At 35.5% G+C, this 21,845-nt stretch overlaps 1 protein-coding gene across 2 annotated transcripts in view; it reads left to right on the top strand.

Annotated features, from left to right (window-relative positions):
* Gycbeta100B (guanylate cyclase soluble subunit beta-1-like) overlaps positions 1-21,845 on the top strand; it is a 522,131-nt gene that overhangs the window by 373,433 nt on the left and 126,853 nt on the right. For both annotated transcript variants that reach the window (XM_067761157.1, XM_067761156.1), the window contains exons 12-15: positions 3,250-3,420; positions 3,582-3,653; positions 3,769-3,934; positions 18,199-18,336. In XM_067761157.1, the coding sequence (XP_067617258.1) occupies positions 3,250-3,420; positions 3,582-3,653; positions 3,769-3,934; positions 18,199-18,336 (547 nt within the window). The remainder of the gene's footprint in view (positions 1-3,249; positions 3,421-3,581; positions 3,654-3,768; positions 3,935-18,198; positions 18,337-21,845) is intronic.

Raw genomic sequence — 21,845 nt, 5'->3', positions numbered from 1 at the left:
TATGTTTAAGCAATTTTCTATGTCTCTGGAGCCAATACTCGAAGAAAAATTAACGGATCGTAATAAAATTGGGTACACAAATTTTCCCTTTAGCAAGAAATATTTCTAGAGAAAACGGACGAGATCAGTTAAATACCACGCCCACTTTTGTATAAACGATTTTTAAAAGGGTCGTAGACGAAAATAATAAGCTATAATTAGCGAAACAGAGCTTCGTATCATTAGAATTTTACTTTCTAAATTGAATTATAACATTAAATTGGAAAACACTAAAATTTTTATAATGGGAGTTGCATCGCCCCTTTCTTGTCTAAGCAATTGGGTACACATATTTTCCTTATAGCATGAAATATTTCTGTTAAAAATGGAATAAATCGGTTAGATCGCCTTTTTTAGCCTTGTAACACTATTAAGCGCACAACCAAACAACGGCAGCATTTCAAGTGTACAGCCGGGTATGTAATGTTCGGTTTCACCCGAACTTGGATTTCCTTACTTGTTTAGACTAAAATAGATTCAGCTACAAAACCTCGTTCCCAAAAAAAATTCCTAGAATTTCAAATAAAATTTTCATATAATTTGGACGTATTTCGAAATTTTTTTCGACAGCGTTTTCGAGATTATTTAGCATAGTATCAGTAACAAATGCAAATAGTTTTTACTCTTCAAAGGTTAAGCCAGGGAAATTACATTTCTTCACGAAAGTATAGTTTTGTGGTAATGTTTGTACTATTTTCAGGACCATTTCAAAATCATTGCTGGCCTGCTCGTGGATTATTTGGAATCATTTCGTGACTTTTTCTTTGTAATAGTGCAATCATTCCGGAGCTCTTTTGAGATCATCTCGATTTTATTTTGAATTTATTTAGTACTTTTGTAGGTTTTATTTTCAGAACATTTTTGGTTTTATTTTCAGAACATTTTCGAATAGTACTAAGGAGTATTTCGGTATCACTTCAGTGCTACTTTTAAAATCGCTATGGAATCAACTTGGGATCATTCTAAAGTGATTTCGGGATAAGGATAGAGAATATTTCGGTATCATTTAGGACCTATTTTGGAATAATTCCGCTGGGTTAGGAAAAATTTATTTATGAATACGAAAAGCTATCGGTCTGTTTTTGTTATCGGATTTTTATTGGTTTGATATAGACATGTCATTGTTTTCGATAGCACCTATTTTTGAAGAGTTATTATTCACAAATAAAATAATTATGGACGCGTTATCGGTATACTGTCGAAAAGTCATCGATTTGTTATCGAAAAATTTGCGTTGTCGTCCATCTTCCTAAGAAGACCTTGCAAGCAAAGATTTTTTGGATTCACTGTGTTAATATTTGCGCAAGGCTCAGTGAATAGCATCATAAAACGTCCGCAAAACTCTTCTTGAATACTCCAGGGATCACCTCATCAGTAACAAACCGATATTTTTTCGATAAAAAATTAATAACTTTTGTCTACAATCTGACCTCAAATCCTTCCGATAGCGAATCGATAACTTTTCGATAAAAAATCGGTATTATTTCGAAAGAAATCGATAGCTTTTTGATAAAAAGTCGATATTATTACGTAACACATCTATAGCTTTTCAATAGCAAATTTACATTTTTCCCAAAATAAATTGACAACTTTTCGACAGCCAATCGATATTTTTTCCTTAACAAATCGATATTTTTTGGATAATAAGCCTAATAGAAAATCCATAACTTTTCGAAAACAAATCGTTATTTTTTCGACAGGAAATCGATAATTTCTCGATAAAAAATTGATGGTTTTTGAAACAAATCTTAAGCTTTTCGGTAACAAATGGACATTTTTTCGATAGCACATCGGTAAATTTTTCGTAACAAATCGATATTTTATCTGTAACAAATCGATTTCTTTGGATTATATGCCCTATAGAAAATCTATAATTTTTCGAAAACATACCGATTTGTTATCGAAATGTCATCGACTAGTTATCGAAAAATTTGCGTTGTCATCCATCTTCCTAAGAAGACCTTGCAAGAAAAGCTTTTGATCCTTTTTGGATGCACTGTGTTAATATTTGCGCAAGGCTCATTGAACTCTTCATTATACCTGGTTCGATACTCACCATCTGCATCACGAACAGTATCATAAAACCTCTGCGAAACTCTTCTCGAACACTCCAGGGATCATCTCATCAGTAAAAACCCAATAGTTTTTCGATAACAAATCAATAACTTTTGTCTAAAATCTGATCTCAAATCAAAGTTCGCCGATTGCAAATTGATAACTTTTCAACAGCAAATCGATATTTGATCGACAACAAATCGATAACTTTTCGGTAAAAAGTCGATATTAATTCTTAACAAATCTATAGCTTTTCAATAACAAATTGACATTTTTCCCAAAATAAATTGACAACTTTTCGACAGCAAATCGATATTTTTTCTATAACAAATCAAGATTTTTCCATACTTTTCGAATACAAATCGATGTTTTTTCAGCACTAAATCGATAATTTTTCGATAAAAAATTTATGTTTTTTCGAAATAAATCGATAGCTTTTCGATAACAAATGGACAATTTTTCGATAGCCAATCGGTATATTTTTCGTAACAAATCAATTTTTTTGGATAAGTCATCGACAGCATTTGGTGTATATAATAATTTAAAACTATTCCACGGCAAATAGCTAAATCGTCTATACCTCTTCGATAACACGCCGATAACAAACCGATAACTCATAAACATATATTGTATAATACGCGTAGATTGAATTTTTCGTAGCTTGCTAAAATAAGGCCATCTATGTATTACGTTTTGATATTTTCAAAAATTGCAAATCAATTTGGCTTTTGCTCAGTGCACCACTCCAGGGAAATAACAAAAACCAGTTGTTGTTACCGCTGTTTTTCTAACTCGTGTCAAACAAAACTTCAATTGTTTTGAGACTCATTGGAATAAAACTATTCGAAAAAAATTAAATATTTGCTTTCCACTTACAACAATTCGTAAAATGAAAATTCACAAAGCTAGTATTTGTTTATGGGTTTATTGATGCCTGCGGCTGCCTCACAGCTATTCACCACCCAATTCATTCGCCACAAGTGGCCAATTGAAAATGGTTTGCCAAGCAATTCACAATCATTATAAGGAAAAGTACTACAAAAGCAATAATGAAATGAATAAAAATACTTAATCGCAGTTTGAGTTACTATTGTATTTACATATTTAAATTTAATAATAATTGTATTTATTTTTCTCCTTCTTTCTTGTTTATAGAAAAGGTCTTTACATCTCTGATGTGCCACTGCACGATGCCACAAGAGATTTGGTGCTACTTTCGGAAAAATTCGAAGCTGAATATAAATTAACAAAGAATTTAGAATTGCTAACAGATAAGCTACAACAAACCTATAGAGATTTAGAAAGTGAAAAGCAAAAGACAGATCGGTGAGTGACAAAAGGGGGAATATAATGAAAAAAAAAAACGTTATTTCATGTGCCGATTAAATATTTTTTTTTTTTGTATTGTGGCAACTATAAACTTTATTAAGCTTACAAATATTATCGTAAATTTTTTGGCAGTATAAAATTTCATTCTTCCTTTCTAGGCTACTTTACTCAGTGCTTCCCAAATCGGTGGCCAATGAGCTGCGACATCAACGCCCAGTGCCGCCCAAACGGTAATTAAATTGGTTTCTTTAGTATTTACTGTATTTACTGTCAATAAATTTTATTTATTTTTATAAGCAAATATTAGACTATATTTATTGCTCATAAAATTAATTGTCTTTGCAGTTATGATTCTGTCACACTGATGTTCTCCGGCATCGTGGGTTTTGGCAAGTATTGCGCTGAAAATACAGATGCTGAAGGGGCGATGAAAATTGTGAAAATGCTAAATGAATTGTACACAGTGTTTGATGCTTTAACAGATTCGAAGCGAAATCCAAATGTTTATAAGGTAAAAAATATTGTGTTTGTGTACAACATTAATGAAATAATAAAGACTTTTTATTTTGTAAGGAAGGTTGAGTCTTTAATTAAGCAAATTTGACTAATTAATTAATTAACGCTCTGTATAAAATCGGTATAGTGGCTGTTATCCAATGTTAGCCTCCATGGGAACGAGTATTTTTATACTCAGCTGAGAAGAGCTCACAGAGTATATTAACTTTGTTCGCATAACGGCAATCCGTAACAGCATAAACTTAACGAGATAGATATAGACTTCTATATATCAAAATGATCTGGGCGAAAAAAAAAATGTATTTAGCCATGTCCATCCGTCCGTCCGTCCGTCCGTAAACATGATAACTTGAGTAAATTTTGAGGTATCTTGAAGAAATTTGGTATGTAAGTTCCTGGGTACTCATCTCAGATCGCTATTTAAAATGAACGAAATCGGAAAATTTCGAAAAATCAAAAAATTGCGATAATTCATTACCAAAGGCGTATAAAGCGATGAAGCTTGGTAGGTGGGTTGGTCTTATGAGGCAGAATAGAAAATTAGTAAAGTTTTGGACAATGGGCGTGGCACCGCCCACTTTTGAAAGAAGGTAATTTGAAAGTTTTGCAAGCCGTAATTTGGCAGTCGTTGAAGATATGATGAAATTTGGCAGGAACGTTGCTCCTACCACTATATGTATGCTTAATAAAACTTAGCAAAATCGGAGAACGACCACGCCCACTTTTAAAAAAAAAATTTTTTTAAGTCAAATTTTAACAAAAAATTTAATATCTTTACAGTATATAAGTAAATTATGTCAACATTCAAATCTAGTAATTATATGGTGCAACAAAATACAAAAATAAAAGAAAATTTCCAAATGGGCGAGGGCTAAGCCTTTTTCATTTAATTTGTCTAGAATACGTTTAATGCCATAATTCGAACAAAAATTAACCAATCCTTGTGAAATTTGGTAGGAGCATAGATTCTATGACGGCAATTGTTTCCTGTGAAAATGGGCGAAATCAGTTAAAGCGACGCCCATATTTTATACACAGTCGGCCGTATGTCCTTCCGCTCGGCCGTTAGCACTATAACTTGAGCAAAAATCGATATATCTTTACTAAACTTAGTTCACGTACTTATCTGAACTTACTTTATCTTGGCATAAAAAATGGCCGAAATCCGACTATGACCACGCCCACTTTTTCGATATCGCAAATTACGAAAAATAAAAAAAATGCCATAATTCTATACCAGATATGAAAAAAGGGATGAAACATCGTAATTCGATTGGTTATTGACACAAAATATAACGTTAGAAAAAACTTTGTAAAATGGGTGTGACACCTCCCATATTAAGTAGAATAAAATGAAAAAGTTCTGCAGGGCGATATCAAAAGCCCTTGGAATCTGGACAGGAATACTGTTCGTGGTATTACATATATAAAAAATTAGCGGTACCCAACAGATAATGTTCTGATCACCCTGGTCCATATTTGGCTCGATATCTCGAAAACGCCTTCACATATAAAACTAAGGGTCACTGCCTTTTAAAACCCTCATTAAAACCTTTAATTTGATACCCATATCGTACAAACACATTCTAGAGTCACCCCTGGTCCACCTTTATGGCGATATCCCGAAATGGCGTCCATCTATAGAACTATGGCCCACTCCCTTTTAAAATACTCTTTAATACTTTCCATTCGGTACCAATGTCATAAAAACACATTCCAGGTTTACCCTAGGTTCATTTTCCTACATGGTGATTGTCTCCAAAGCTCTTAGCTGAATATGTAATGTTCGGTTACACCCGAACTTAGCCTTCCTTACTTGTTTAAGTATTTTTTAATCGTTATAGTTCTAGATATATTCAACCAAACCATTTAGCGTTGCACAGTTGCAGAGGAGGTGAACCACCGTTTCCTTCTCTTCAGCCTCCTAGCAACTTCTGCCTACATTTAAGGCAGTGCGGTTAGCGCTCCTGCAAGGAATAATGGGATCTCGTAAGATCACATTTTGGCCAGGTTTGGTTAGCTATCCTGGGTTTGTATACAACCACATTTAGCTTGAAGTAGATTTATTCTTTTAGCATAAGCTTGCATGTGGCAAAGGGTATATATAAACTTTCTCTGTCGAAAATAATCTTGTTGAACGTGCCCTGCCCAATAAGTTGATTTGCGATGTAGGTGATCTTAAATTCTCTGTGTCCCAGACGAGATGCAAGCGGATCTATTTGGCCATCTTCTAAAGAAATGAGGAAGAGTTTAGTATTATCTTAGAATTGCAGGAGTAAGGACCAAAATATTTGGTTGCCGATAGTGTATATTCCTATCCAGAAAATGGCTTCCATAATACCTAAAATTTTTGCTTGGCTGACAGTACAATAATGGAGTAGTCTGAAAGATTCATCAACCCTACCGTTTGACCTAGAATCATCGGTGTACCGGTTCAACGGTCCGACCCCACCCAATTATCGTTGCTGGGAATATTTACCTTGACGTTGTTTATTATGCTAGAATGTCTTGTGCTCCTGGTAGTCCAACTAGACGACCCTCTTAGAGGTTGGGCGGACGCTGCTTATACTCTGTATCCTTCTGGGTCCAATAAATACTTGCCAATGAATACAAAAAAATATACTTAATAGGATACTCACAAGCATAGTACTTATATGTAAATATTGGTACCAATTAGCTGTATGATTTTTCTTTTATAACTACTAAAATGACATTAGTATAATTTGAGAATGTGTATCAATTCAAGGCTATAAACTAATTTTCATTTATCTAGAAACTTTTTATGAGTCACTTATCGCGTTTTGGCTCGGAACCCTTTATATGTAAGTTGAGGGCTAACCGATTTTGGCGAACTACACCGGACAAAATAACATAAAAACTTAGAAAAAAGTTTGTTTTCAATTTGAAAAAAAAAAAAAATTAAGCCGGGTCGCTCCTCGGCAATTATTTGGCAAACACTCCGTGTGTAATTCTGCCATGAAAAGCTTCGTCATAAAACATGTAGGTCCCACCAATATGTATGTAGGAAAAATTTAAAGGAGCACAACATAAATTGGAAGAGAAGCTCGGCCTTAAATATCCTCGGGAGGAATGGCGCTTTGCATTTCTTTTATTTGATTTCGAGACTATCTTCTTATACTTTCGGCGCTATCGCCAAAAAACTTTGTGAATATATCCGCTTCAAGGTTGATTTTGAACTTATTTCACGAATCTTGTTAGTTCTCATTGTACAATTATGTCGCGATTGTTTTAAGAATCATATAGGAACTATTTCGTTTTTACAAATATCTATGTAGGCACGTCGGCTCCTCTAGTTCTAACAGTGGCAAAATATTCAAATCTACAACTATTTTCTCATTGCGCTTAAAGCATGCCCATCAGCAAATTCATTAGTTGTGGTATATTTCAAAGTAAAGGTTAAGGAATAAAGAACCAAGCATTTAATCCTATTTGTTAGACTGTTCCATTTTAAAGAATTCTAGTAGATTTATAAATTATTTGAAATAACACTCAACTTCTCTTCTTCGGTATCCACAATAGCTCCTTAATGCTTTTGAAACTATCATAAAATGTGTTAAAAAATTGTAGAGAATTAATGTAGATTTCAAAAAAGAAGGAATGACTATTGACCTTAATTTCATGGACATTATTCCACGTCCCCTACATAGCACATTTGTTTTTGGGTGTAAGCACAAAATTCATAACCTGTAGACCTCATATGCCATAATTTAGTTTCATTTGAAATGAATATCCTCATTTGATTTGAAAAGTCTCACTTTAATTGAAAAAAGTTTAATTTGATTAAAAAAAGGTTTCATTTGACTTAAAAAAATTTTATTTGAATTTAAAAAAAAATGTATTTGAGGTGAAAAGAATAGTTTAGTTAGTTTGAAAAAAGTTTCATTTGACCTGAAAATGCTGGGAGATCTAGCATTATGTAGACATGGGTAACCTTTTCTATTAAAATTCACCCCAGAATTGAAACCTGACGCACTTCACCGAAAATTTTTGTTAAAAAAGAGCGTTATTCTGTTGGCTAGTAGCGTAAGTTCTTTACATTCACGTCTTTCTGTGTGAACTTTTTTCCTTTGAAAGGACCGCGCTTTCTTAAACCTATGGCAGTACTCACACACACCTCTTGTGCCATTCGAAACAATGCGGGCTGCAGAAAACGTTCTTTTTAAGCATTCCTAACCGTACCAAATGCCAACGTTTTTCTCGGCGTCGGCAGGAAGAGCCCTCAGCTTCGGCGATATAGTGATTCAACTCGATGCAGGTATCTCGAATCGAATGAACATCAAAATACTGAAGGAACTCCGTGAGCCTATAGCAACATATAAATCGTGTTGGGTAGTTTTTGATCGGTTGACATCCATTTAGCTTTATAAATCGTTTTATATTAATAACTACAGGTGGGTATGAAAATGTGTCGAACAACGGCAAAGTCGAATCCATTAACAAATGCTTAGATTTGCTATATTTATAAAAAAGAAAAAATTCTCACCCACACATAGTTGCCTCCCCAAAATATCTCTGTGGACCAGCCCCTGCGTCGGCTACCCGCACGAACTGATCGGTTGAAACGGCTCCGTTTCTATATGTACACAAAACACGCACAAATACACATTCACAAACCATTTTCTCCCTTCCAACTACAAATACAAGACAAACGATAGCAACAGATCCAATCAAAACAAGTAAGTAAAGCTAAGTTCGGGTGTAACCGAACATTACATACTCAGCTGAGAGCTTTGGAGAAAAAATAAGGGAAAATCACCATTTACCAAAATGAACCTAGGGTAACCCTGGAATGTGTTTGTGTGACATTGGTACCAAATGGAAAGTATTAAAGAGTATTTTAAAAGGGAGTGGGCCATAGTTTTATAGGTGGACGCCATTTCAGGATATCGCCATAAAGGTGGACCAGAGGTGACTGTGTGTTGTACGAAATGGGTATCGCCCATTTTTACAGAAAACAGATATCGTCATAGAGTCTATGTCCCTACCAAATTTCACAAGGGTTGGTAAATTTTTGTTCGACTTATGGCATTAAAAGTATTCTAGACGAATTAAATGAAAAAGGCAGTAGCCACGCCCATTTTGAAATTTTCTTTTATTTTTGTATTCTGTTGCACCATGTCATTACTGTAGTTGAATGTTGACATACTTTACTTATATACTGTAAATATATTAAATTTTTTGTTAAAATTTGACTTAAAAAAAAAAAAATTTTTTTTAAGTGGGCGTGTTCGTAATCCGATTTTGCTAATTTTTGCTTAGCACACATATAGTAATAGGAGTAACGTTCCTGCAAAATTTCATCATGATATCTTCAACGACTGTCAAATGACAGCTTTAAAACTTTGAAATTACCTTCTTTTAAAAGTGGGCGGTGCCACGCCCATTGTCCAAAATTTTACCAATTTTCTAATCTGCGTCATAAGGTTAACCCACCAACCAAGTTTCATCGCTTTAGGCGCCTTTGGTAATGAATTATTGATCTTTTTCGGTTTTTCGAAATTTTCGATATCGAAAAAGTGGGCGTGGTTATCGTCCGATTTGGTTCATTTTAAAAAGCGATCTGAGATGAGTGCCCAGGAACCTACCTAACAAATTTTATCAAGATGACGGACGGACGGACAGACGGACGGACGGACATGGCTAAAGGAATTTCTTTTTTCACCCAGATAATTTTGATACATAGAAGTCTATATCTATCTCGATTAGTTCATGCCGTTACGGATTACCGTTATGCGAACAAAATTGATATACTCTGTAAGCTCTGCTCAGATGAGTGTAAAATTTACATTTAAAATAGCACAACGCCAAAACCGATTTGTCTCCAAACCAAATTTGAAATGCGTTGACAGAAAATTGTTAATGAATCAACAGCCGATTACTTAACAAATATATCATTAGGCAAAGAGGTTGATTTACTGGAAAGAAAAAATATAAATGTTCGATATAGCAATTGGCATCATATGTCGCTGGTTTTAAGGTAAGATTAGTTTGAACTGGCAGGGTTTAAAAGACCTCATATAGACTCAGTTTGTCCTGAATTTGGTATATGACCAAAAGGAAAAATTCCTATTAACTACTTAGGGGTTATTTTATAAAACTAGTTGGTCCTCTTGGCAAATACTAGAAGTTGCATAGGACCAAACTTAATTGCTGCCTTGATAAATGGCAACTCTGCCACTCCTAGCAACTGAGGCCTTGACCTCACGGACGCAAGACACGAACACAACACGTGCTCAACCGTTTTTTCCTACATCTCCTGTTACCGACGGAGCTTAGTTTAGAAGCATGTGAAGCCAAAGTCAGCATCCAGTTAGTTTGCCCGTTATAAGCCTGAAGTCTACTCTCTTAAAAGGCATGAACAGCTTCGTAAGTCTGATGTCGTAGGATTTGTACATAATCTTTTAAATTGTGTAGCCCCGTGCTTCTTTTCACGACTTTCCTGCTTGATGGATCATATGATAGAGTTCTATCTCCTTATGAATTCTCTTAAACGGATGCGACGTCTATCGACTTCAGCATGCTCGTTTGCCAGCTCATCAGTATTATTGAGGCCGTACGTCAATGCAAATACTCAACTTGACGCCGTTGTGCACAACATCCAAATTTTGAATACAATACTAGTGCTCCTGGTAATAGCCACGACTTGGCCTTCATATCCCTTTTTCCTGGTATTAGTACCGACTTTGGTGGGGGTCTACTTTCATTTTCTCAATGTTTAAATCAAGCAAACACTACAGCTTCGCTGAGCATATTTTAAGTTTTAACTTATTCCTATTTTACGTGACCTTGAATTAAATTCTTAGAAAGTCGAAGGAAACACCAAACATATTTTTTCATTTTACTAAGATATTCGTGTGTGCTTATTTTTCGCAAGAATGGGAATAAAGTAGCGAAGTAAAACCAAACGCCACCGCAAAGCAGATTATGTAAAATATATATGTGAACATAACTTTGCGTACTAAGCTTTCAAAAGCCCCAAATCTTTGAATGTAAAGCAGTTACATATTTGTCGATGTGGTTTTTGGTTAAACACGTTTACAAGCACCACCGCAAGCACACTTACACAAACATTCTCGCTTCTTTATGACGCAAGTGGAATTTCACCTCCCTACGCTATTGAAGCAATTTTCAACATTGTTGCTCCTTAACAGCATTCACTTGACCGATTAACTAACTTTCCTTGCTTGGTTGACCCACCAAGCATATTTCGTTAGTGACTTATTATGTTGTTGTTGTTGTTGTTGTTGTTGTAGCGATAAGGTTGCTCCCCGAAGGCTTTGGGGAGTGTTATCGATGTGATGGTCCTTTGCCGGATACAGATCCGGTACGCTCCGGTACCACAGCACCATTAAGGTGCTGGCCCGACCATCTCGGGAACGATTTATGTGGCCACATTAAACCTTCAGGCCATCCCCTCCCTCCCCAACCCCAAGTTCCATAAGGAGCTTAGGGTCGCCAGAGCCTCGTCTGTTAGTGAAACAGGATTCGCCGCGGATAGGTGAGGTTGACAATTGGGTTTGGAGAAGCTATATGTTGCGCTGGCAACCTGCAGGGTTGCGCTACACAGCCCCTTGAATCTGGTATTTTAGTCGCCTCTTACGACAGGCATACCTACCGCGGGTATATTCTGACCCCCCCTAATCCGCTGGGGATTTATTATTAAAGCGCGCCATTGAAGAAATATATAAATAATAAATTTTTATTTTTTTCTCCTAAATTAAAGATAGAACCACTTCTACATACCATTCAATATTATACTTGAACAATTTTTTGGAAGCTTTTGAATTAGGTGTTTGAAAAATACTTATATATATATACATGGCTCATATATGACGTAAATAATAAGCAGAATGTGCACAAAGAGAAAGAGCACACACAAAGCTCAATTATATCAGTTATGGCTTGCCTCATACGGACTCCATATAGCAGCAGAAAATAAACGATTTAATACTCCTAACAAAATAACCCAAAGAGCTGGAAATATAAGCTCAAATGAGGTAGATGGTATAAGATAAAACTCCTGACTAACATACCAGACATCTGAGGAGAACCATCGAAGGACCACAGAAAAAAGGTCCAATCTAAGAAAGCTACTGAACGCTTCCAGAATATGGGCAAACACACTGCAGATGAAACACCAACTGATTGAATAGGCCGCGCCTTCCGGAAACTAAACAAATTAGATCCGTAAGCGCTATAAAGAAATCCGTCACTAAAAATTCAACTGTACGAAAAATGCAACCTGATAAGGCCTTCAGAGACAACAAAAAAATACGTCGGACTAAGCCAGGGATTTTCTTTTAGCCCCGTTCTTAAAGATGCCCTAAATTGGTAGTTGAGAAAAGCAACCTCCACAGAAAGACGCACGAAACTCCAGCTCAACTTCGATTTGGATACTGTAAAAGGCTAAACTTTTACTTATCCAGATTAAACCTCGACATACCCAGTGTATGTAGCCCTTGTTATGTGCCGCCAAAGGACACCAACCATCATTTTATAGTAATGTGGAAACAACACTCTTAACTCTCTGGTTCAACCCTGTTGAAAATGCAAGTTTCCTCGGACTCCCGTAAGAGGACATTTATGAGAGTGAGCGAAGCACTTGTACAACAACAACAGCACTATGATAAGCCTCTGCTTATCTCACGTCATTAGAAACAGTCATACGTTTTTTTATCGGCACAATCTCCATTGAACTATTGGGAAGAACATATTTAGGCTGTGATTAGATTGCTGGAAAAAATGGCCATAAAACAAAAGAACTTCGTTACTAATCACATACACTAAAGCAAAATTAGCGGAGCAAACTAATCCGCTTCCCAAATGCTCTTTAGATACTCTGGTACTACGAACAATTTCTAAACTGTATAAAAGAGATGGCAGATCAGGCCTTTGAGTGCATGCACGGCAGATGTGGACAATGTGCACGAACGCATCTCCTCCTTTATGTGATCGAGCAAAAGATTAGGCAAATCTCTTGTTTATTTTATAGCAAAAATACCAAGCAGTAGAAAAGAGTAGCAATAAAGTAAATATTTCGAAAAAAAAATACACTCAGAATAAAAAGGTTGGAACATGCATGCAGGCGCAAAAGGGTGCTGGTAAAAGGGAAGAAACATTGAATTCCAACCTGAAGGGAATGTGAAAAGGATTTGGTAGGCATGACGCGGATCGGCTTCTAATGCGGCAGGTTCGCAGGAGGCCATAGGTCACATCAATTTTTACACACTTTTGGTACTGGCGTTGCTAGGCTGTCGATAACTAATAGCGATTGAAATCCTGGAATGTTCCTAAAAGTATGTGGTCATTATAGAACGTAAAATGATCTTCGGCCATTTTTCAGATCAATAATCCCTTTTATTAAGTTAATTATTCAGATTAGTTGTGATACTAATTGGGTACCTGCTACCATAAGTCGCAAGTACGATTGAAATAAAATTTCTTATCTTCAATCAACCACTTTTAAAAATTTTCAAGTCCGAACACTGAGTGGGGAATATCGTAAAAAATGTCATTGGTAGGTGGCCCGCCCCGGGCTAGACAACGTCAAAGTTATAGAAACAAGTGTTTTTCAATTAGAAGAAACAACTTTTCTTAGCGGGGTTGCCCCTTGGTAGTGTTTGGCAAGCACGCCGAATGTATTTCTGCCATGAAAAGCTTCTCAATGAAACTCGTCGGCCTTGCAGATGCCGTTCGGTGTCGGCATAAAACAAGTTGGTCCCGTCCCGCTAATTTGTAAGAAATATTAAAAAAAGGAGAACAACGCAAACTGGAAGAGAGAATCTCGGCCTAAAATCTTTCCGGATGTTATCGCGTCTAACACTTATTTTTTTAGTGTGGTCTCTAATATCAATTTTTGAATGTGATCCAATGCGTGCAAATATATTCTACACAAAATATTTGTAAATTTAAATATATATTTTTTTTCTAAAAATTTTAACAGTATAAAATCGCATTGTTTGATGGATTTTGCATCTAATTTTCAAGCAAAAGGTATTCATTTTACTAAAAATATAAAGATTATATGTCCTATGAGCCAGCCAGCGCACATCTGGTTTGAGCTTGTTTTAACTGGCATCATAGCACAAAACGAGGAAACCAAAGTACAACCATACTTGAATTTAATCCTGCAATAAACTTTTAGTGGTATGTTTTAGAATACGAACTTCGTATTGCGCCAAACTTACATATAGTACAGTTCGTTTGAGATATTATTTATTTCCACTTAATGATTAAGTGGCCACAAGGGACTTTGGGCAAGCTATAACAAGTCTTCAATCTTCACCATTAGTCCCTACAGAGTATTTATAGCCCAAAAGTGAAAAAGCTGAGTAAATCTCAAGCAACATGTTGCAGCGACCCGTAGCTACTTTCTAATAGCTGCGAGAAAAATGTTAAAAACTGCTGGATGAAAAGAAGTGTTAGTATTAATTGTTTGTTTTTAAAGGACCAATAGATCCTTAGGCTCCAAGACCTAAGCTCTTCAGGATTCTGTACACATGGACGATGGACACCCTACAACCAATTTAGCCTTTAAATGTAAATTAAGAATAAACAAGACGTTCTGGAAAATAAATTCGTTCAGAAAAAATTATCTATATGATGCCACCTTTCAGAAAAATACCATCATAAATGTAAGGCCCGATAACCTCGAAGAACTTTAAGGCTGAGCTTCTCTTAAAATTTATGTCGTAATCCTCTTAAAATTTTCCTACAAATTGGCAGGACTGGACATACATATTTTATGCCGACTCAAAATGGCATCTCCAAGGCCATTGAGAAGATTTTCATGGCAGAAATATATTCGGAGGGTTTGCGAAATGACTGCCCGCTTAGACACAGTGAAAAAACTTGTTTCTAAAATTTTGATGTTATTTTGCACGGGGCGTGAACCCAGGATCTTCGGTGTGGTAGGCGGAGCACGCTACCACCACACCACGGCGGCCGCCGCGGATCGATTTAGACACCCAAGTTATCTCATCAGTGACCAAGATTTTACCGTGTTATGCCTACTCGTTGAAAATACTTGTAGAAACAATTTAAAGTTGGTTTTTTTTTCATATGGAAAATATTGCCCACGCATTGCTCTGCCCATCAGGTTCGACTTTAAGGAGTAACTTTTGCTAAACATATTTCCTAAAATATCTCGAGTTCGAATTAAAATAAAACTTCCAAAACAAGCACCCTAATATAAACATTAATAATGTGTACGTTAAACTGTGAAACGCAGATCTTCACATAAACCGCAAATTTACGGATGCATTAAACACACAAGTGATATATGTATGTATGTTAGTATTTTAAACGTTTGTAAGTATACGCTGACGCATGTTGGCACATTTAAATCGTTGCATTCCGACATTTATCGGACCGACAATTCCGATGCCCACATAGAGCCATTAATGCAAGACAGCTATAAAGTAATTGTGTTGTTGTGTGCATTCGACTTTAAAAATTTTCAATTGCAGATTCTCATCCGTTCTTTGTATATTTCATAAATTTTTTGAGGCATTAAATTCTTTGACACTATTCTGTTTCTTTTTCAATAGTTTTGAAAAAAAAAATTGTAACGGCATGGACGCTTACATATATACGTAAATACATAAATACATATATAGAAATGGTTTAACCAACGAAAGCTGGTCCTTTGACCCTTTTTGTTTATCATTTGTTCTTATCATTCGTTCACCTTTAAAATTTTGTACTAAGATTACTCTAGAATAGAGGAGTGGTATGAAAAAGTCGTGTTCAATTTGCAAGGGATGTCTAAGGCACTTTATAAATTATATTGTCGGGCCCATGGAAGACTTACAGGCTGCAGTATTCGTGCAAAAGTTTAGCACAGTTTGTTGTCAAAGGATGTGTTAAGTTTTCACTCAGACAGCGAAATGTGTTAGGCTTAGATGGGCATTGAAAACACGAAAGCTTTCGTTGAAAATGACTATGTCGTAAATGGTTTGTGTTTAGGTTAATAGGAGTCATAAAGGAACAAATAAGGATGTCTAAACTAGGGTGTAACCGAACATTATATACTCAGCGTGAAGTTGTACAGTTCATTTCTGATAAATTACTTTTCAACGTAACACGTGGCACCGCCCATTTAAAAAAAATGTCTGCCAATTTCCTCTTACCATAAAACTTGGCAAATGACACAAAACTATTTTTCACTAAGATATAGCTAGTTATTCTAGGCTAAAACACTTTGTGACTAATTGGCGCCGGTTGGCAGAGAGAAGGAGCGACTGGCGCGCCTTGTTGGACGGCCATAACCGTTTAGACGGTTAAGCGCCAATTAAACAAGCAACCACCCTTCTAGTTATCTTTTTTATAAGAGAGACCGTGGTCTTTAACCGATCCCGTCTATTTTTACTAGAAATATTTCCTGCTATAAGGAAAATATGTGTACCCAATCTTAATACGATTTGGTAATTTTTCTTCGAGGTATAGCTCCCGAAACAGAAACTGCTAAGTCATAAAAGGGGCGGTCTCACGTCCATTTTCAAGATTTTGGATTTTTTCTTATTTCTTGTTATAATTTCATTTATGTTTGTTTGTTTTAATGGTGTATTCAATTTATACTTATTATTAAAAATTTATGAGCCTAACACCGGCTTATAAAAACTGAATATTCAATTATTATGTTTTTCTAAGAGAAACTGAAATGAAAGAAAGAAACATTTACTGGCATATTGCGATGGTAACATTTCGAAAACCGCCACGAATTCATCGTCAGGAAATTTCGTAATGCTATCAAAGGTTTTACCGAGATTCGAACCGCCAATCACACGGTGAAACTGCAGTTGCCTTAACCACTAGGCTATCCTGCTTATATTTGTATCCTTGCTTAATTCAGTTTATCTTATTTCTACACTAACAAACCAACTGAGATATTCTGTCTCTATTAACTTGTGTGTATGTAGATTTGTTTTTGTAAAGTTTCTTTTTCGTTACGAATGAGAAGCTTTGTAAACTCGGGCTCAGTTCTACATATTTATGTTTGTCTTTTTAATAGTGTTTTCAATTTATACTTATTATTAAGAATTCATGGGCTTAACACTGGCTTATAATAATTGAAAATATTCAAATATTCAATTATTATGTTTTTCTAAAAGAAACTGAAAATAAAGAAAGAAACATTTACTAGCATATTGCGATGGTACCTTTTCGATGAATTTGTGGCGGTTTTCGAAATGGTACCATCGCAATATGCCTGTAAATTTTTCTTTCCTTATTTTCAGTTTCTCTTAGAAAAGCATAATAACTGAATATTAAATTATTATAAACCGGTGTTAAGCTTATGAATTCTTAATAATAATTCCATTTCGGAAAAGAAATATCATGGATATAAAGCTCTTTCTTGCGAAGATATATTTTATTTTTAATTCGTCCAGGAAACCTTTCAAAATTTCGGTATAAAAAAAACGGGCCTGACCCTTAACCGATTACGTAAATTTTCTTTGAAACATTTCTTACAGTAAAGGCAACCTCTATGCCGAATTTTGTTATGATAGATTTAACTGTATGTAATTAGCGAGACCTGTTCATATTGCTATATAAATTTGTTTTTGTTATTGATATTAGAGAAAACTCGCAAAAGTTTGTAAACAGCGATGGTTACTAGGACTTTTTTTTAGATTTAACGGTTTTTGATTTGCGATTAATATTATTTGTAAAATTGATTTTACCACAAGTGGGTGGTCGACGACCATTTTCAAAAAGTTATTCAAGGAAGTTTTTTTATCAAGAGTCTTAATATTAGTCCAACCATCAAATTTCAACATTCTAGGTGTATTTTTTTACTAAATGATCAGGTTTCTTGTGTTTTCCAAAATGTTATATATAAAAAAGTTGGCGTGGTTTTCATCCGATTTCAGTCGTTTTCAATACCAACCTATTCTGGGTCCAGATAAGCCCGTATACCGTTAATGGTGAAGATATCTCAATATTTGCTCAAATTGTCGTATTAACGGAAGGACAGACGGACGGACAAACAGACCTGGCTAAATACAATTTCTTTCTATACTGATGATTTTCATATATTGAAGTCTATATATCCCGATTCCTTTGTACCAGTACAACCAACACTTATGTTACCAAAGTTAAAATACTCTGTGTGCAAAACACGCTGAGTATGAAAACTTGGGCTGAGTTTAATTATGTACATACGTAAATATTTTCAACATTTATGTGTACCAAGCCTATAAACTACAATCACGCATTATTTCTTTCTGATTTCAGGTGGAGACTGTTGGTGACAAGTATATGTCCGTTTCTGGTTTACCTGATCATTGTGAGGATCACGCAAAATGTATTGCCCGTTTGGCTTTAGACATGATGGATATGGCAAAGAATGTGAGAATGGGAACAAACCCAGTGGTGAGTTAGAATTTAATTTGGTTTTTTATTAAATCGAACGGCATTTTTAAGGTACTTAAAAGTATGTACGAAAAGCCCAAGTGTATATTATAATGTCAATATCGCTATCAACTGCAATACATCAGCCCAGAAGTTATTTATTATATGAATATCCAAGGCTTTTATTAAATCGATCTAAACAATGGTAGCATAGGTTTTGTGGAAGATAGTAGGAACGAACTACTGAAAAATATTCTGGGAAAAGTTCATCGATCCACTTGTGAGGCCAACACGAAAAGATAATGCTGTCCTTCAGAGGTTTCAAACGTGAAGGAAATAGCTTCTAAAGGTTTTTTCAGGCTTGCGGATTTGGACCGCTGGAATGAGCACACATACGGGCAATGTTACTGATAGCACAAAAATAATGATCTATTTATTTTAGTCTTCGAAACAAATTTTATTATCCTCTTTCCTCAAAGGACCTATCAAAAACGCAAAAATTGCCTGTGGATAGGGAGCGGGAGATGAAATTTTTGCGAGCATGCCCGAGTTATGCGTCTTAACGACTCAGCAAATGTCTATCATCAATTTGAGATATTTGCTGCATAAAAGCCACGTAAAGCATTACTTTACACAAATTATACATAGTAGTCTTTTTCCATAGATAGGTTCTTCTGCAGGCTCTCGTTGCAGCAACGATAACAGCAAGTTTGGTTCATCAACATAGGGAGTGCACCATCTGATCTGACAGGCAATATAGATTTTCGTTTATTCCTTTATAAAATCGATGCCCAATAAGATGGCATGGCATGATTTTTAAGGAGAGAATGATATCGTTGCACGCCCGGAACTAATCAAAGATTTCATCTCAAAGCATTGTCTCAGTGAGGCTAACAATAAGTAGAAGCAGTTGTAGAGCTGAAGACATTCTAGAAGCATCCCACAACGAAAAATTATCAGATTAGTTGCAGAGGTTGGGAGATGAGTAAACCCCATACAGATAGATCAAAGTTCTGCTTGTAGCAAACCATAAAGAGACGCCTCTTCTGAATTTTCGTTTAATTTTGATTTTGAATACGTCGAAAAGTTACGTCTTTGTGCAGCTGATAAAGTTACTCAGCGTCATTTGGCAGCGCCATTGTCATTTATGTATAAAATAAAAAAAATTTCATTCGCAAATATCTGACAACCTACAATTTAAATTCTTTAAAAATGTCTACTCTATTGCACATCATAAGTATCACCCCGTAAGATTCAACCATACTCAAATATTATGTTAAAAGTTGGCTAAATGATTGAGCTTAACCTTGAAAAAAAAACAACAAAAACGTTTCAATGAAAGTTTTTTGCAAAAACCAAACATTTTCAAGCAAAGAGCAACAATTTCATAGCAATTTCGGTACAAAAGTGAAGGCTATCATTTAGAGTTTTGCAAAACAAATTAAATAACTCTTCTTCCAACAAAACTTGCATTCTATTAACTACATTCAGCGCACAGATGATTATGGTATATATGTGTTAGTGCATGTGTACATACATATACTCAATTGCCTGCAAATGGCTTGAATCTGCTTTGCTTTGCGGCACACAAGTGCAAATTAGTGTTTAACTCTTAAAGCAAATCAGCTACATATTATACGCATAGCCCATTTTGATTTTCACCATTTTTATACAATTCTTACAAACTCATATTATGCGACACAATTCAGCCATTCAGAGCAGTGATATTTCCTTTTGCTGTACATACACCAACAGCAAATGAATGAAAAAGTGGCAGAGTATTTGGTATCTAAATATTTTACAAACCAATATCTAAAGTGCAATCATCAACTATGTTGAAAACTTTTTACCGCATCTTTTATGCACTAGATTGTTCTCTTCTCTTGTTTCACACTTTTTCTTTCATTGCTTTTTTATGTGCTTCAAAATATATATACTTTAAGGTAACTCATTAAACCAAAATGTTTAGAGATCTTCAAAGTATGCTTTTAGCTGTATTAACGGGCTAAAATATCCGCAAACTGGTTATCTCATATCATCTGTTTGTCTTTGCAGATACTGTTCGCTACAACATGAAATAAAAAGTTCTTTAGGTTTAAGATGAGCACGGAAAACTTGAAACGAAACCTCGGCCTATGATACCTCACAATTATCTTTTTGCGAAATTTGTATCATTGTTATATAAAATTCGAAATTTTCACTTATATATTTCTGAATTTTTTTGAGCTTGCAATTTTGTAGCCCAATAAGTTGTAGTCTAAACGAGTACAAGTAAGAAAATTCTTTAAAAATTCGCATTGATTTTTGACAATTTTTTTTCGAAGAATGTTTCAAATTTTCCTTCATATAAAAGCAATGTTAAACGCAATTCGTATGTGAGAAAAATAAATTGTCAAGTTGCAAATTTTTGAGAAAATCCAAATAAAAAATTCGAAATTTACGTAAAATTTTCACGAGTTCCTTAATCGTTCCTATAACACTTTGTTACAAGAAAGATAAAAGTGAAAATATACGTAGTGAAGTTGTGTCGTGTTTCTAGTAAAAAAAATAAATGTAAGGCGCGATAACCTCCGAAGAGATCTAAGGCCGAGCTTCTCTTCCAATTTTGCGACGTGCTCCTCTTGGTTTTCCCTAAAAATTGGCCGTACGGGACCTACATGTATTATGCAAACTCCGAACGGCGTCTGCAAGACAGATGAGTTTTCACTGAGAGCTTTTCATGACAGAAATACAACCGGAGCGCTTGCCAAACACTGCCGAGGGGCGACCCCGCTTAGAAAAATTTTCTTCTAATTGAAAACCTCATTTCTAAAATTTTAATGTTGCTTTTCCCGGGGTGTGAGCCCAGGGCATACGGTGTGGTAAGCGGAGCACGCTATCATCACACCACGGTGGCCGCCAAAAATCTAAGATTGATTGCTTACAATACTTTCCACGGGCACCCCCAAAATCATGAGTTACGGGCAAAAAAAAAACGGGTTTTCGTACCTCTGGACACCTGCCGGCTTATTGGTTTGTTGGTTATGAGCCAAACATAGCACTACTTGGCAAACTTTAACAATGAACAAATTTTTTCACTTCTTGCGGTTTTCATCAATTTTGGTGCTATCTGTATGCACTAATATTTGTAGTAAAACTAGAGCAGCCCTGCACTGCATCAAAACTGGAAATTAATTATGCGTACAATGTGTACTAATTATACTCAGTTGAGCAGAGCTCACAGAGTATATTAAGTTTGATTGGATAACGGTTGGTTGTACATATATAAAGCAATCGAGATAGATATAGACTTCCATATATCAAAATAATCAGGATCGAAAAAAAATTTGATTGAGCCATGTCCGTCCATCCGTCCGTCCGTCCGTCCGTCCGTCCGTCCGTTAACACGATAACTTGAGTAAATTTTGAGGTATCTTGATGAAATTTGGTATGTAGGTTCCTGAGCACTCATCTCAAATCGCTATTTAAAATGAACGATATCGGACTATAACCACGCCCACTTTTTCGATATCGATATTTTCGAAAAACCG

Source organism: Eurosta solidaginis, chromosome 1, assembly GCF_040869045.1.
Source record: "Eurosta solidaginis isolate ZX-2024a chromosome 1, ASM4086904v1, whole genome shotgun sequence".
Taxonomy (NCBI): domain Eukaryota; kingdom Metazoa; phylum Arthropoda; class Insecta; order Diptera; family Tephritidae; genus Eurosta; species Eurosta solidaginis.
This window is presented reverse-complemented; position numbering and strand designations above follow the sequence as displayed.